The 17,286-nt window shown below is 42.0% G+C and overlaps 2 protein-coding genes across 2 annotated transcripts; both read left to right on the top strand.

Annotated features, from left to right (window-relative positions):
* The first annotated feature begins 262 nt into the window (after nt 1-262).
* psmd13 (proteasome 26S subunit, non-ATPase 13) lies at nt 263-4,393 on the top strand. The gene is made up of 13 exons (XM_062471554.1): nt 263-457; nt 1,135-1,213; nt 1,311-1,345; nt 1,444-1,499; nt 1,640-1,683; nt 1,788-1,874; nt 1,989-2,160; nt 2,326-2,405; nt 2,547-2,672; nt 2,854-2,916; nt 3,011-3,091; nt 3,516-3,632; nt 4,035-4,393. The coding sequence occupies exons 1-13, from the start codon at nt 357-359 to the stop codon at nt 4,128-4,130; spliced, it is 1,137 nt and encodes a 378-aa protein (XP_062327538.1). The 5' UTR covers nt 263-356; the 3' UTR covers nt 4,131-4,393.
* Nucleotides 4,394-6,730: 2,337 nt separating this feature from the next.
* jph3a (junctophilin 3a) lies at nt 6,731-16,298 on the top strand. Its single transcript, XM_062471543.1, has 5 exons — nt 6,731-8,095; nt 10,313-11,099; nt 11,700-11,824; nt 12,974-14,247; nt 14,463-16,298. The coding sequence occupies exons 1-5, from the start codon at nt 7,714-7,716 to the stop codon at nt 14,541-14,543; spliced, it is 2,649 nt and encodes an 882-aa protein (XP_062327527.1). The 5' UTR covers nt 6,731-7,713; the 3' UTR covers nt 14,544-16,298.
* The last annotated feature ends 988 nt before the right edge of the window (nt 16,299-17,286 follow it).

Genomic DNA, 17,286 nt, shown 5'->3' with positions numbered 1-17,286 from the left:
AGTTGATGACCAATTCCTACAGATAATAAAGCTATTGCAACACATTATATAGGCGTACTTCCAGAAACCATTATTCTATGTAAATATAACTACCTTCATATTTCATATATATATATATATATATGTCCTTGTGTAACTCAACAGAACGTCAACGTTTCAACTTAATACTAGTGTGTGACTGTTTGCTATAGAATTTACGGTAGTACTACGGTACCTAGTAACTATTTCCGTCCAGGTCAACTCCCATGCTCCTTTGCTTCCATGCAGTCTTTATTAAAAGCGCTTGGCTACAGATAACAGCTAAAGCTATTTGTCTCAACTCAAAATCGGAATAGAAAATCACACAGACCGCAACAATGAAAGATGTCACCGGGTACCTCAAACAACAACAGAGCAACAGCTCAACCCCAGAGATGGCGGCAGAATGGCATACATTGGAGGAGTTATACAACAAAAAGTAAAGACTTCAAACAAATTGGTTAGCAAGCTAGCTCTAACGTTAGCAGTCTCGTTAGCTTTCCATGTCATTCATCCGCTGAGTCATGGATGGAGTTAGTTAGCTAGCTAGCTAGCCAGCAATCTGTTATGTGACTAGCATAACCTCAAATAAAGCCATTTTATGTGTCTTGTGTCGTTGGAAGAGTTTCTTAACAGCTTTAAAATGAAAATAAACTTTACACCAGTAGTGCTATCTCTACCGACCTCGCAATCAGTCTTTAGACTAACGTTATAATATCCTATCTAGGCAAGACTGGTGACACCAGTGGTGTCTAGCTAGCTGACTGTAGTTGATTTAGTTGACATTGCATTGTGGCTACTATACTAGGCTACTATACTAGGCTACAATAGCTAATTAATTATTCCTTTAAGCGGACGGTTACAATGCAGTCATTATAAGAGTTAACTGTGTGTGTGTGTTAGTCATGTTTTCTGAATAAATGTTAGCTTCCCACTTTCAAAGCTATGTATGTATTCAGCTAGTTCTATGGGGTAGTAGCAGTCAGATGCGAATTTAGTCGCGCAGAATGCTGTGGACACATGATTTAAAAAGTAATCCTGTTAACTTACTTTTGTATTGATATATGTGATGAGCTAATGGGGCTCACACTCTGTTTTGGTCTTACCTCCCGGTAGGCTGTGGCATCAGTTGACACTGAAGATGACAGACTTTGTAAAGGATCCTTGCTTTGCCACAGGGGATGGCCTCATACAGGTACAGTAAGGCCTCATACAGGTACAGTATTTATTGACAAGTTAATCTGTCTTGCTATAACTACATCACTAGTTAACGTTTCATTGTAATTTTGCAGCTTTACGAAAATTTTCTCAGTGACTTTGAACACAGGTAAGGATGTCTATTAACTATTAAAAGCTTATTTTTCTTGCATGAATCACTGTTTTGCTGCATTCATTTATCCCAACCACCTGACTTCTTTCTACCAGAATCAACCCATTGTCCCTAGTGGAGATTATCCTATATGTTACTAGACGTATGACAGGTAAATGCTTGGTCCTTATTTGTAGTCTGCTCTGCTCATATACTTTATACTCTGATGCCATGAGTTTTTCACTTTTAAATTATTGTGAGTAATATTTTACAGTACAATTCAGCATTCTGTGTAATTAATTACATTTTCAGATCCAAAAGAAGCCATCACCTTCCTTGAGAAAACCAAGGAAAAAGTAAGCCAGAATTTGTCAATATTTTAATAAGATTTTAAGATCTTTTAAGAAATAAGACAGTGTGTTTACAATATTCTGATATACACTCAACTATTATATTACAGGTGAAAAGCAGTGATGAAGCAGTCATTCTGTGTAAGACGTCTATTGGCACTCTAAAGCTAGAGATCAGTGACCTTCCAGCAACAAAGGTAAGACTGAGACATATGTGTACATTGCATTGGATACTATTAACTAGACACTTTCAAAGGACTGATGTCTGCAAAGCTGATAAACCTCCATGACTTAAAACTTCCTCCCGACAGAAAATCATTGAGGAAGTTGATGAGATGTTAAACAATTTGCCTGGGGTAACGTCAGTCCATGGACGCTTCTATGACCTGTCCAGCAAATACTATCGCATCGTTGGGAACCACGCCAACTACTACAAGGATGCTCTGCGCTACTTGGGCTGTGTGGACATCAAAGACTTGGCAGGTACTGTGAGAGGCTGCTAAAACCAGCCCACAGGGAATCACACTGACAATGACTTTAATAGTCTTCTGAATATTCCTGTAGTGCTGACTATTGTACTCTACTCTGTTTTGCGGTTATTAGTTATGTCATAGTTTTTAGGATTGATAATTGATTCCCATCTTATAGAGACAGAGAAGCAGGAAAGGGCTTTCACATTGGGCTTGGCTGGACTCTTGGGGGAAGGAGTTTACAACTTCGGGGAGCTGGTAAATAAACATTGCCTGTGTGTTGGGGCGTGCACAATTCTTCACGGTTACAAATTGTTGCAACTAACATAAATAATACATTTATATTCATGTTCTTATTGTTTACCTTTATTCCACAAATGGCTATGATTGCTTATGTAGCTCATGCATCCAGTGCTTGAGTCTTTAAGAAGCACAGACAAGCAATGGCTTATTGACACACTGTATGCCTTCAATGGGGGCAATGTGGAGAAATTCCAGACCTTCAAGTCTGCCTGGGGCCAGCAGGTTAGTGACAGTGTGGTAAAATATGCATTTGGGCATTCTATTGTATTTGGAAAAGACAAGGCATGCTCTGTAGCTTTTCTTTTGTAGTTTTCTTTTTATGAATATTTATATAAAATGAAAGGTACAATGGATGCATGCAGCCTTATCAAAAACAGAACTCAATGAATGTGTCTTGTTGCAGCCTGACCTGGCAACACATGAGGCTAAGCTGATGCAGAAGATTCAGCTCCTTTGTGTGATGGAGGTGGGTAATCCTAACAAGGTGATTTTTCTTCATAGTGAATGTTTAATACTTTGGTATCTCAAAATAATGTTCCCCCTTCTCTCCTTACTTGTAGATGACTTTCACCCGCCCAGCTAACCACAGACAGCTGACCTTTCATGAGATCTCACAGAGTGCCAAAATCCCTGTAAATGAGGTCAGTTTGATGCTAAGCACATATTTCATCTGTCAATCACATCTGCATTTGTCAATTCTATTTCAAATTGGTGACCTGATTGCTGACCTAACAGACTGTAGAAGAACATTAACCTATATAAGTGGTTGCCAATGTTGTTCCTAGTCAATTACACAGTGGGTGACATTAATCTTTGCCCTGCACCACTAAATAGTTCTGTCAGTGCCCATTGTGACCTGGACATTTTTCTACATGTAGTAATCAGCATTTGTCAATGTTTTGGAAAGATCCAGTGTCATGTTATTCTAAATATACATACATATATAATACATGGTATTGATTGACAGATAAACACATTTTCCTATGGTGAACCTGCCACATTTTGCTTTAATGCCTTTGTAGTGATGGTATGTTCTATGTTTTGTATGTCTGCTTTGTATTATAGGTTGAACTCTTGGTAATGAAGGCTTTGTCAGTGGGCCTGATCAAAGGCAACATCGATGAGGTGGACCAGAAGGTTCAGATGACCTGGGTGCAACCAAGGGTGCTGGACCTGCAACAGGTAAGTGTACACCACCCCAAGACTGAGTTTGAGTTGGTGGTGTGAACCATTACTTAAAGCCTTTCTCTGCCAATAGGAAGTCTTTTGTGCATGATAATTCTTAAGTCCAATGTTTTATTTTAAAAGGTAAGTACGTTTGGAAAATATGTCCTATAAATTCAAGTGACCCAGCTAACGTTTAGTGTTTAACACTCCGTTATGACAGGTGTTGTTTTTTTCCCCCCAGTCCAATTTTTGTAAACTGTACATTTTAAACATGTGCCTTGCCAGTACAAATACATATTGGAATTCAAAACTGCAGGGAAATGCCTCCACCTTTTACCAGTGGTCTTCATGACAGGTGTTGATGATTAACCGTCAAGCAACTTATCATCCTCTTGAACCTTCCCTTTGTGGTTTCAGATCAAAGGCATGAAAGAGAGGCTAGACTTCTGGTGTGGAGATGTGAAGAACATGGCCATGCTGGTGGAGCAGCAGGCACACGATATTCTCACCTAGGCTAAGCAAACCTGGCAACCCTGCCTTTCCACCCGCCAAAATGGCCTCACCTACCTTCATAGGCACAACCGAGGGAAATTACTCCTGATTCCCCTTTGAGGAGGACTTGTGCATCCAGCTATTTTCAGTTTTGTAACTTTTATTCTTTTTTGGGGGGGTTGGATACCATGTATGTTCTTCATGTGTTACTGTAAACATTTATATCCACTTGCAGTACATGTAACAATGTTGAATTTTGAAAATAAAAATGCTAGTTGATGAAACATTGCCGATCAATTGTTGTGATTAAAAACATAAATTGGGTTCGACCACTACTCAATATCACAGATTGTTTTTGAAGAAAGTAGCTTTTCTGTTGACTATAAATCCCTTTAAATTAATTTGTGATATTACTACTATATGTTAAGCTACATATAGTAATTATTTCACTTATCAGTTTTTGCAAGAATCTGTTGTCAGGAGTATTTTTCAAGGTTACTTTTTATTCAACTGTTATTTTACATTTTTCTCTTGAGTGAAATGCCTTTTGACCTGATTTAATGTAGCATTGACGCTATAGAATGGTATTTACAGTCCTTATTATACCTTTCTAATGGTTTACAGGGTGGATAGACTTGGTCTGGTCTATGTTTCTTTTTTATAATTGGAAGAGATAGGGACCGTGATAAGACCAAGTGTTCAGGCCTGACAGACTAGTTATCGGTCTCCAGTAGTTTGGTCTGGGTGTGAATCAGTCAATTTGGTCTTGACTTGATCTGTGATGAAACTGATTAACTGAAAATAAAGTATTCTACCTCTTTGTGTTTGCAAACAAACCTTGTTCATCACATTTTTAAAAGTTTCTAATTTTAACATTAAGGCATATTTTCTGTAGATTAAGATACATAGTTAATAGTGCCTTTTATTTCACACAATTGGTAAACAGCCTCTGTACATTTCTAATGTACAGAGGCAATGGCACTTTTTTTTTTAGCTTGTTAGTCCATATGGCATAGTTACATAAGTTACACTGTAGAATTGTGTTGTAGAAATGAAAATCTTGGAAATGTGGTTTATGGCCCCAGGGGCCTTTGTGGTTTATAACTAGGGATAAATCTGGTTCACATTCTAATTATCAGTTCTTTGCAGCTCACATGTTGCAGCAGTCAAAGCCTTCAACACAACACAGGTTTTTATTTATATCCATAAGGTCTTATAGTAATCTGATTCCAAAAGTACTAAGTACAAACTGCCATTAATGCTTAGCATTTGTGTATTTATCTTACGATCAGGGACTTTATCAAGGCTTTCAGAAATTGTGCAGAGACATTTGTCAAGCTAAATCAGTCTTTGATATTCCCTTGTGAAAAAGAAAACCACCCAGACGGAGAGATCGTGACAAACACACCCACTATCATTGCCGCCTATTCCGTGGTGATTCATTAATTTGTTCCACTAAATATATTTTATAGAGCATAACAGCATTTCTGAATGCTTGCCTACTGGGTGTTTTTTTTGGGGGGGTTCAAGGATCTTATGGTAGTTTGATTGGAGGGAAATACAATTTGTGATCCAAAATGCAATTTCCTAATACATTTCAGTATAAATGTGCTCTTTACTTTAAATCAACATTTACATTTTGTGAAATATTTCCTTCCAAGTCAGTTCTCATTGTATAGTCAGTGCTGTTAGGGTCAGGGTGTTCTTGATTGATGTATTGATCTTTAATTGATTGTTTATACATTATATCCCCTATGGACTAGTGAAATGGCCATTCCCAGTTCTTATTTTGTTTTTCGATGACTTGTATTTCATTATGTCATCAATTTGGTCATGTGAATGGCAAATATAACAAATTAACTGTGTAATGGCTTTCCTCAAGTTTCACCCAGTCCCACCTACATCTAAGTACCACAGTGAAGTGTTTCACCACGTCTGCATGTAGCTTGTCACTGTTAATCAATGTTTCATGTGAAAAAGATTGTCGTGCTGTCGAAATATGTTTATTGATGTATAATGGCTCCATATAGATGGCTGTCCTAAATAAAAATAAGATTTGATCTGTTTAGAAGGTCATTTGTGTGTCTTCAAGATCACATATTGTAGTGCCATTCTACTAGGATGGTGACATATACTTACTAGAAGAAAAAGGAAGATGAAAAAGGAATTGAATGATGTGAGAGAGAGGTTAAGGAACATCTTCCTTACTAAACATTACTAAACATTAACATAGGGGAATTCTGTTAATTTACCATTGTATATGTCTTGAAATGGCCAGTAAAACTCAATACAGAAGACTTTGGAGGAGTCGTGTCATTTTTTTAGTTTTTGTAGAACAATTCAATGAGCAGTGAATAGCAGATTAAAAAAATGGAATTCAAGGTTTGAAAGCTACAAACCACTAGTAGGGGATAAATGAATTGCTGACTTCCCTGTCTCTTCTAGGAGGATTGAAGAGGACAGTGAAATTAGGCTGGGTAATTAGGAAAAGCATGGTGTATACCCAAAGGAACAGCGCAGTGAGCTCAGCGTGCATTGCTCTTCCCCCTGTCCCTCCGTCTCTATCTCTTTAAGAGCTGAGGGAAGGAGTGTGCGTGTGGGGGAGGGGTACTGGCTGGGGTGGAACAGTCCTGTAATGAGCAGATTTTAGTCAGAGAGAGAGGGGAAGGCAGAGCGAAAGAGCACAATATGACTTAAGGGAAATGGGATAAAATAACCATCCAGAATCATGTGAGCACTAAAATGGAGAGGACAAAAGGACACAGAAGAGCATAATTGTGCATTTTTTCTGCCTCCCCATCTCATGGAGACCAGCTCATCACTAGATCACAGCAGGAGCACAGCGAGAGGAAGAAAAAAAAAACAGAACAAGGAATAAGAGGAGCAAAGGGGATATACACAGCCTGTCAGGACGTCTGAGGTGTGTGTGATTATGGACGTGTGTGTGTTTGCAGGGAACCTGCACTGCTTTTTCCAGGGCATGTTATAGAAATACCCTCATCGTCTCTCCTACTCTCTTTTTTGTGCTGGTGCGGTACCATCCCTCTCCTGTATCTCTCTCCATTTCTGTGTGCCGGTGCGGCACGGCTGAAGGGGTGGTGTAATGTCTGATTGAGCCCAGCACGGTCACTGCTGCCGCTGTGTGGGCCTCTGGGAGTACTTGAAAAGCCTGGGCCTAGTCTGTCTGGAGCGCCCCACAAAGCAGCAAAGCAGGTGGGTTGCTGAGCTCCCCAGCTGGCGAGGCTGTGTGGAGTAGGAGGGTGGAGGAGGAGGGGGAGGTGGAGAAGGAGGAGCGCTCACTGCCTGCATGCCCATGGGAAGTAGCGTGCCCGACAGTAGCATCCAGCACGGAAAAGGAAGCCACTTCCATCGTGAGGATCCACTTTATCCTGAAGTTATGCTGTTGGGATTAAACCTTGCTCTATTTGAGGCGATCAACCTGTATTCTCATTGTATTGTTGAAAAAAATTGAGAGGAATAAGAACTAGAGTGCTGTACTTCCATGTTACCACATCTATCCCCGGCCTCTTTCCCCTGATCCTTTAGCTGTCAGCCGGGCCTTTCTTCTTGACGTTCTGAGGATTTGCCTAAACCTGTTTCATGCATGTCCACTGGAGGCAGGTTTGACTTTGATGACGGGGGGTCGTACTGCGGGGGGTGGGAGCAGGGCAAGGCCCATGGGCGAGGGGTCTGCACGGGGCCACAGGGCCAGGGTGAGTATGCAGGGGCCTGGAGCCACGGTTTTGAGGTCCTGGGCGTGTACACCTGGCCAAGCGGGAATAGTTACCAGGGCACCTGGGCACAGGGCAAGCGCCACGGTGTAGGCGTGGAGAGCAAAGGCCGCTGGGATTACAGGGGCGAGTGGACACAGGGCTTCAAGGGTCGCTATGGGCAGCTGGAGAGCACGGCCAGTGGGGCCCGCTATGAGGGAACCTGGAGCAACGGCCTACAGGATGGATACGGCACTGAGACATACTCTGACGGAGGTAAGAACTAAGCCAACCCTCACTTTAAACACCTACAACATGTTACTCAACAACAAGCAGAGTCACTACTTTTCAAACCAAGACTCATTGTCAACAAATTCCTTCACTTCTATTCCTTTCATTTCAAACCCTCAACCTTCAATCCAATCTGCTGTAGAGTCAAGTTGTAGCTCATAGACACTGTTACTGTGTCTCTCACTAGCTTCCCTCCAGATGATACTGTGGGATGATACAACCCAAGCCTAAACATGGTAAATCTACAGTCGCATTGATATCATAGATACAGAAAACATCAAACCCAAAACATAAATGGACACACCTGCACACCATAGTTTTGGTGTTAATTGTTTCTCATTTCTCATTTGTAATTGAGCTTCACAGTCAAATCTACCACTACACAATAATCCAATTCTACAATTGATTTCATAATAGGAACTTTGTTAAAAAGGTAAAAACTTGAAGCCACAATCTGCATAAATCATGAATCCATCTTCATTTAGTATCTAACTTCTAATTTTAGTCCTGTTGCATCCTCACATTTACAGCATTTCATATCCTCCTCCCCTGTACATAGGCTACTCATTTTTCTACTTGCATTATACCACAGACGCCTCTGTACTGTAAATCGCCATGGTAACGCAGAGACAGCAGGTCAGCGTGTCACTGGAGACTATCTCTGTTCTGCGCCCTGATTGGCGCTTTGGCATTGTCAGTGGCGTTTTCTGACTTGGGCGCTTATCTAGGCCGTTTGATAACCAATGCAGCTCCACCGCTTCCATTGCCCAGAACCCGGATGAGCTAAGAGAGGAGGCGGGGGTGCGGTGAAGGGAAAGAGCGAGGTCAATAAGTGATGCAGGGGACCGTGGAAAAACGGTCTGTCAGTGCTGCATTGGTGTAAAGGTTGTTTATCAGCAGTTGTAGCCTAAAACGTATCCACTGCAATCGTTGGCAAACTACTCCGCGGCATGATTTGGTTTATGAATTAGCGGGAACATCATTCTAACATGACTGCAAAAAAGACTGCGTCACGAGATATCTCTCCAGTCGCTCACGTGGAGAACAGCCGACAGATGAATATAGCACGCACGAGCTGACACATTTTCCACAACCCAATAAACGTGCTTCCAACACACACGGGACATATTGTAAAGAGAATCACACAACCATTGAGTCGGGATGTGTCGGATATTGGGTCAGATATTTTCTTAAAGACAATTGTCTTTGAGAAAATATCTGCTATTTTTGCCTGGCTAGATGGGCTATGATTTCAGCACCACGGAGAGCTCCTCCGATGAGCCAGACAAAGATCGTGCGAGAGTGTTGTTTATAGGCTACTAAACAATTCATGTAGGTTACGGCAGAGTAGACATAACACAGATTATTACCAAAACCTACTAAAAGTGTGAAAGTGTTGATGAAAATGCATTGTGGGGCTGAATATTGTTAATTTTACAAAACGTTTGGTTATATTAACGCCTGATTATTACGAAAATCTGTCACTTTTTACGTTGTTTTTCAGAATTAAGTCAATATTATTTCATAGTGACTAGCCAGCCTCACAGCAAATATAAACATGCATATTTGGCCTGGGGTTGAACCAATCCCAATGTTTTTATAGTGTAACATGCGCTCAATTTGCCTTCATTACATTTCCACTCGACCACCAACATATTGATTTCACCAGAATGGCTCCTTCACTCTGGCAGGCATAGCACATAAGTATACCATCTCAAAAAAGTCTTTATAATGTCTTTATAAAGAGGGGACAGTAATGTGTCTTATTGGCTAATATGTAGTACTTTGTTGTGGAAACCTTGTTAAAGTCACCCATGGATTTTAGGGATTTAAGCAGCAAGTGTCAACTGACAACAACACTTTTAAGTCTAAGTTGATAATCTCTGTTCATCTCCTGTATTAAGTGCACATTCATGCACCACTAATACTGCTAGTAATAATACTGCTACTACTACTACTAGTACTACTACTACTACTACTGTTACTACCTACTACTACTACTACAAAGCTCATTCAGTGTTCATTCATACTGTCTGTGTTTAATTACTTATCATTGCCAACCAACTAATCACTTACTTTGGTAATTTCATTCTACTGTAAACATAAATGACATATATTACTTAAATTCTCTCTCTCTCTCTCTCTCTCTCTCTCTCTCTCTCTCTCTCTCTCTCTCTCGCGCGCGCGCGCGCGCTTTCTCAGGAACGTACCAGGGCCAGTGGTTGGGTGGGATGCGTCATGGCTACGGTGTGCGGCAGAGCGTGCCGTACGGCATGGCAGCCGTCATCCTCTTCCCCCTGCGCACGTCCATAAACTCGCTCCGCTCCGAGCACAGCCATGGCCCGCCCACCCTATTGGAGGATGGCACCACCATCACGCCGACAGACGGTGTTGTGGCGGGCCTGGCCGGGAGCCCCGTGGGGAGAGGCGGTTTTGCTCTCACCGCCCCAAGTGAAGCTGACCGGCAGAGGAAGAGGAAAGGCCGCTTCCGCCAATCCATCCTGAGCGGGCTGAAACTGCGACGCTCCGAGTCCAAGAGTTCCCTGGCCAGCCAGCTCAGCAAGCAGAGCTCCTTCTGCAGCGAGGCCGGCATGAGCACTGTCAGTTCAGCAGCCTCTGATATCCACTCCAACGCCAGCCTGGGCGAGGGTGAGCAGGGTGCCCCTGTGGACGCCACTGTGACTGAGACCTATGCCGGAGAGTGGAGGAGCGATCAACGAGCGGGCTGGGGCGTGAGCCGGCGCTCTGACGGCATGCGCTATGAGGGGGAGTGGGCCGCCAACAAGCGGCATGGCTATGGGTGCACCACGTTCCCCGATGGCACCAAAGAAGAAGGCAAGTACAAGCAGAATGCACTGGTGAGCGGCAAACGCAAGAATCTCATCCCACTGAGGGCCAGTAAGATCAGGGAGAAGGTGGACCGGGCCGTGGAGGCAGCTGAGAAAGCTGCGGACATTGCCAAACAGAAGGCGGAGATTGCCCTGTCCAGGTAAGATACCTCTGCCTGGACACCACTTGAATTCAGTTCTTGGAATCAGTCCCAGTACTCACTGAGACTAACTTAACCACTGTTATTATCAGTGTGGCATTGGTTTCAGGGTGTTGTGAGGTAGCCATAAAAGCAAGACTAAAATCAACCATATTCAGGAACAGGCAAAACTAAATAGAAATGTCCTAAAGAGCCTTATGATCTATATCCAAATAAACTGTATTTAGATACCCTGTACTGCCAATAAATATATTTTTGAGAATGATATTTTCCCTGTATTAAAGAGTGTATCACAATGTCCAAGGCTGTCTTGGTGGCAAAACACATTATGAGAATATCAGACAGAAAACAATAAAAAACCAGGCCATATACTGTACAGTAATGTCCCGGAAAGTAATACACTCACTGGAACATTCTCCTTAAAAAGGTAACAATGTCAATAAAACCAGGGCAGAAGGGAACTGTGTACACAACACTCCTCAGAGCACCCCAAATACAAAGAAAAACCTCTGTATTGTAGGGAGCTGAATATGTTGCATGCAAGTGGTATTTTAAGTTGTGACCTGTTGTGACTGATTACATCTTGTATTTCTCTTTCAGAATGAGCCACGCCCGTGGAAAGGCAGAGGCAGCAGAGGGTGTGGCCCAGAAGGCAACAGAGGAGTGTCGAATGGCTCGTGTTGCTGCCAAAGAGCTCTCGCCTTCCTTCCACATCTATGGAAATGGTGAGTCTAAAACTTAGATGGTGACCAAATAAATGGTTCCAGTAAGAGTGTGAGAGTGAATGTGTGGAAGTGTATTCATGTAAGAGAGGGTGAAGACAGGCAACAAGGGATGGGAAGTTTTCTTTTTTCACATCAAAGGGTGTGCGATGAGGAGAGCTAAACTGAACTGACAGACCACATTTAAACCTATTCATTGATGGTTGATTAAAATTGTCACCAAGCAATTAAGTTGCTAAATATGGTAAAAAAAAATCCAAGTTAAAGGGTAGTTACTTGCTACACTCCATGTGTCTCTTGATTGCATGTGAAATGGCACCAAACTTGTTACATCATTACAAAGGGGGGGGGATCTGGAACACATATTTGCTGTTAAGTAAATCAACAGTTAACTACTTTACACACAGTTGTAGTCACCCTGCCATGCTAAAATCTGGAGTTTCTGGAAGGAGTCTCTACTTCATTGTGTAACTTACTGTTGCATTGCTAGTCATATGTTGATAAGTAAGGGTAATAACTGTAATTCCATTGATATAGGCATACTTTGGTTAATGTTAATACACTGTTCAGTTTACCCCTCTTCCTTTAAACATAGGGGAATAGTTTTGGTTGTAGTTTTGGTTAATTGTGTGGACAAATATTAAACCCCCTTCATTTACATGTTAACAAACGAACATACTTATAATTCAGTCTGCTTAAATAAAAAGAAATACAAAAGAACTTGCTCTCATTATACATGTGATCTGTGATTTTAAAGCGGAAATCCAACCTTTGTACCTTGAGTATGAGCAAAGAATAAACATGCTAATCTTTAATATGTATGCATAAATGTAATGTAATATTAACGTACCACCATGTACGTTACTTTTGCCTGTCAGTAATACTCACCATATTAGCCATGTAGGATTTGAAGAGGATAATCCTATAAACATTGTAGAATTCAAGTGAACTGTATCTTTAAATCCTTGCCGACACAGACAGAAGCTAACTGTGACTATCTCGGTTTGACTCAGCCAGTCTAGAATGCATTCTTATTCTCTTTCTGTTGTACATGTTTCTGCTAACACTGAAATCCCTGTGTACTTCTAATGTACTTGTGGTGGATGTCTGCCAAAACACCTCATTGAGTTCTGTCCTCCAACTGTTTGTTAGGACTCGAGTGTCAGAGGCCCAAGCACCAGGACATCAAGGACAAAGACCATGAGGTCATCTCCACAGGAACAGACAGTCCCGAGCTGTGCACGCCTGACACCACGCCACCTGTAATAACACCTGATCTCAGCCCTGTGTTGAGCATCCCACCCTCACCTCCCCGCAGTCCATCCAAGCACGCCCACCGCCCCAGAAACGCCTGCTTCATGCGCCAGAGTGCCGTGGACGACCAAGGCGGAGCTGAGATCCAAGTATTGGTGGAGGGCCGGGGCATGGACCTCCCCAGGGGCGGGGCTAACAACTGGACAGAGGATATGTACCCAGATCGAGGGGGTAGTAGTCGCTCCACCACCCCTTCCCTCCTGGAAGAACAAGAAGGCCAAGTTAATGGCCATGAACAAGCCCCCTCCAATCACAAGCCAAGGGAGAAAACTTCATCCAATCACAAGTCCCAGGAGCACACTTCCTCCTACAGGTCCTGGGAGCATTCCTCATCCAACCAAAAGCCCTCTAAGCATGTGTCGTCCAATCACAAGTCGAGAGAGTACACGTCCTCCAATCACAAAACATGGGATCATACTTCAACAAATCACAAGGCCTGCGAGCATGCCTCTTCCAATTACAAGCCGCAGGTGCACATTTTATCCAATCACAAGGCCTTGGAGCATAACATGTCCAATCACAAGACTTCTGAGCATGCTTCTTCCAATCACAAGACCCATGATTATACCTGCTCCAATCACAACCCAAAGGACCATTTCTCCTCCAATTACAACCCTCGAGAGCATGTGTATTCCAACCACCACCCACCAGAGCATGTATACTCCAACCACCACACAAAGCACCACATCTCCTCCAACCACAAGCTTAGCGAGCATGCCTTGGCTGACCAAGGGCTTGACGGCCACCCAGGGGTCTGGACTGCTGAAAGCACCCTTAGGTGGAGCCCCGCCCACTCACGCCTCACAGAGCAGGAGGACGAGAAGCTAGGTGACTACACAGTAGATATGAGGCTTCAGCCCCCGGACTCCCAGATGCCCCGGGGGCTGGGCCAGGAATCTCCAGGCCCTAAAGGCAACAGGGTGCGGCCCCGTGGCCTGCGGCCAGTGAAGGAGGGATCCATGGACTCTGTACAGATGCTGGACAGTCTGAATGTGGGGGCAGAGTTGGAGGAGTGGCCACTGCACAGGGACCTCACCCTCTCCCCACCCCTAAAGTCCCAGCCTATTACACTGGAGCAGGACGGGGAGCATCTCACCCTTAAATCAAACTCAGTGAGTGAACTGCATGCTCTGCTCATGATGGTTATGGTAAATTATGATTGAATGACACTAACGTTAACCAGGTAACCAATGTTGTGGATTCCATTCAAACATTCAAATTCTCAAGTGGAATTAAACTGGTGTGCGGTTGCTTGACTTAATTAGACAGCATAATCTACAGCAAATTAACTTTCTCTAACTTTTCTCTTCTCTTTTCTCTTCCATAGGGCTCCAGCTCTATTCTGGTGGTCATGGTCATTTTACTTAATATTGGAGTAGCTATTTTGTTCATTCACTTCTTTATTTAAGCTTCTACAGGTATGATCTACTAAGGCGTATTCTTACCAACATTATATTACTTATCGATACAGACATTCTGCCCATCCAACTGGAGCCCACAGCCCAAGCACAGGCACAGGTCTGCTATTGGTTTGTTGTTATCTTGTCTGATGTTATTATCTGAAACATGAGTTTCTACTTCACAACTGTTCCTTTTGAATTGCCTCTTTATTGCTTGCGACTATAGCAGGACATCATAGATATCTATTGTAAGAAAGCTAAGAGTGCAGTTTTAAGATGGTGTGGTTATAGTAGGTTACACACATGCATGGGTTTTTGACACCAGCTTTAAAAACGGACAGGAGATGGTAGAACCTTTGCGCACTTTGCTCATCCAAGACAAGCATACTGCAACTCCTATGCCCCACCTTGTGTGTCTCTACCATCCATTAAACATGCTATATCCTAGAGCATGGCAGACACATTTCATCCACCCTATACCTTAAACCCTATAGCCTAAACCCCTGTACCCCTTGGCCCCATCCACCAACCCCTGATCTATCAGCACTATGCTACAAAACTATGCTGTAATAGTAGATCCATTTTAAAGGGCTCCGTCATGATTCTTTTTTTCACCATTATACCAACACACACACACAGCCATTGCATGAGGGTGTGTGGAGTTTAAAGAGCATCTTTCTATCCCTTCTTACATCAATGTTCTGTCTTCATTTGTACACAATCCACCCAGATATTATTCATTCTTATCACTGCTACTATAAGCTGAGAGTTGAGATCAACGCCATTGAACATCCAGTCAAATCAGGGAATTGGAATTTTAAGAAGGTTGAGTTTGATTAATGAATTGTATATACCGCAAAATTCTCTGCGAGCATAGATTCATGAATCAAACTTAAATTTGTTTCCTGAATCAACTGTAAATTAGATGGAATTTATCTTAACCCTACCACTTACACAACAGATCACATTCAGTCTCAACACACATTACACACACACACTCTCGCACGCATCAACACGAGGCAAACACTAAAATACTGACTATGAGAAACATGGTTTAGAGGATTCAGGCTTGCCCCTTTGTACAGCTTTGAGACTGTTAAGTTATAACCACTGATTCTAAATATATATGTATGTATATCATTATTACTCAAGTTTGTTACTTTTTTGCAGTTTGCAAGACAGAGAGAATGCTGAGTGCCTCGTATTTATTCATTTTTTGTCTTAAATTTGTTTATTTCCTTGATAAAACACCCCTTATGTGGGCAGGCTAGGGGGAGGTGAGGACTCTTTGACATTAAGGAAGGGGACCCTCCCTGAAATGGCATGCACTGTTTTGTCTGTCTCTCTCACTCCTACTTTCGGACCAGAGTCCAAAAGGGGAAAGATTGGGTTATTCAGTGTCACTTCATGGCACTTTGGGCCAGATGGGATATTTTTCAGCATGTTTGTTTAGCCTGCTCAATCTGGTGTCAGTTTGTGAGTCTCTCAGCCTCTCGTCGCTTTATCCAGCAACACAGGCGACATGAGACATTGAGAGCAGTGTAAAATAAACGCTAGCTTTTAACTCTAGTGGAAACTGAAATGTCCTGAGTTTGTGAATGATATAAAAATAAACTCTCTGCTACTGTATGTTTTATACTTCGCACCCGGTGACATCATCATGTTGTGACATCATTGCATGCCCAAGCATGCTCTTTCTTACTCTTTGGTTTATGAGGTTGTTTCGAAGTTATGTGGAGAAAATAATAAATTGTTTGAAATTAGGTGCCTGGTGTGGTTATTGCAACTGTCTTTTTACCAAATATTTCTAATTTATAAAAATGTTACATGAAGCCTAACTGTGTGTATTTAAAGAAACAATTATGTTTGTCAAATAAATAATACACTACAATGTGGAGACTTTCTTTCCATCATCCACATTGTAAGGGTCTACAACGCCAACTGGGGATTTATTTTATGAAAACAATTAGCAAAATACAACAAAGTGTACTTGTTGTGTACATTGTTTCAAAACAATAAGCTTGTCAGAGAAAACCATTGGTACTTAAAATTAAATCATTTCATATTGTTGATAAATCTTAGCAAGTAGTACACAATACAAAAAAGGACAACAAGGTTAAGAGAAAGGTTGTAAAGGCCCTATATACAATGAGGCACACACACCATCGGGAAACTTGTATAGGAGTTTCAGCTAGGGCACAGACCATAAAAGTAGTAGAGGGTAATTGTTAAAAATAATAAACAAATAACAGACAAAACAACAAAATAAACACTCACAACACAAGAACAGACAATCAGAATGCATTTCTAACAATTCACATGTAATAATTGGTCGATCCAATTATGTTGTGTCCGTTAACCTTGTGTGTGCAGTAGGCTAGAGCAGAGATAGGGAGCGCAATATGTTGTTGAGTCGAAGAAAGTGAAGGAATTTACAGAAAATTGTCCAGTGAAGGCTTGGAATAAAATGGCCCACCACTTATTGTAATACATTATGGATTTGTTTTAACAAGGCTACTGCTATCAGACAGCACATGTCTAGTTAACGCCCAGTTACACAAAACTGGTGTATGTACTAGTATCATGATGTAGCGAAGTTGTGAAACCCATCACACAAAAAAGTATCACACATCCCTGATTACCTCCACCGACACCGGTAACCATTAAGTAAATGTTTGTGTACATTTGTATAAGCAGCCAAAACGATTTGTATTGCACCCTTTGACTATGAAAAATAAATAAAACTAAACT

Source organism: Osmerus eperlanus, chromosome 10 (assembly GCF_963692335.1).
Source record: "Osmerus eperlanus chromosome 10, fOsmEpe2.1, whole genome shotgun sequence".
Taxonomy (NCBI): Eukaryota; Metazoa; Chordata; class Actinopteri; order Osmeriformes; family Osmeridae; genus Osmerus; species Osmerus eperlanus.
The sequence above is the reverse complement of the archived record's forward strand: the minus strand, read 5'-3'. Positions and strand labels throughout refer to the sequence as shown.

Coding starts and splice junctions, on each gene's coding strand:
- psmd13 (XM_062471554.1), top strand. CDS start 357: ATGAAAGATGTCACCGGGTACCTCAAACAACAACAGAGCAACAGCTCA. Junction 458..1,134: donor GAGGAGTTATACAACAAAAA/GTAAAGACTTCA, acceptor ACCTCCCGGTAG/GCTGTGGCATCAGTTGACAC. Junction 3,633..4,034: donor GGGTGCTGGACCTGCAACAG/GTAAGTGTACAC, acceptor TTGTGGTTTCAG/ATCAAAGGCATGAAAGAGAG.
- jph3a (XM_062471543.1), top strand. CDS start 7,714: ATGTCCACTGGAGGCAGGTTTGACTTTGATGACGGGGGGTCGTACTGC. Junction 8,096..10,312: donor TGAGACATACTCTGACGGAG/GTAAGAACTAAG, acceptor GCGCTTTCTCAG/GAACGTACCAGGGCCAGTGG. Junction 11,100..11,699: donor GCGGAGATTGCCCTGTCCAG/GTAAGATACCTC, acceptor TTTCTCTTTCAG/AATGAGCCACGCCCGTGGAA.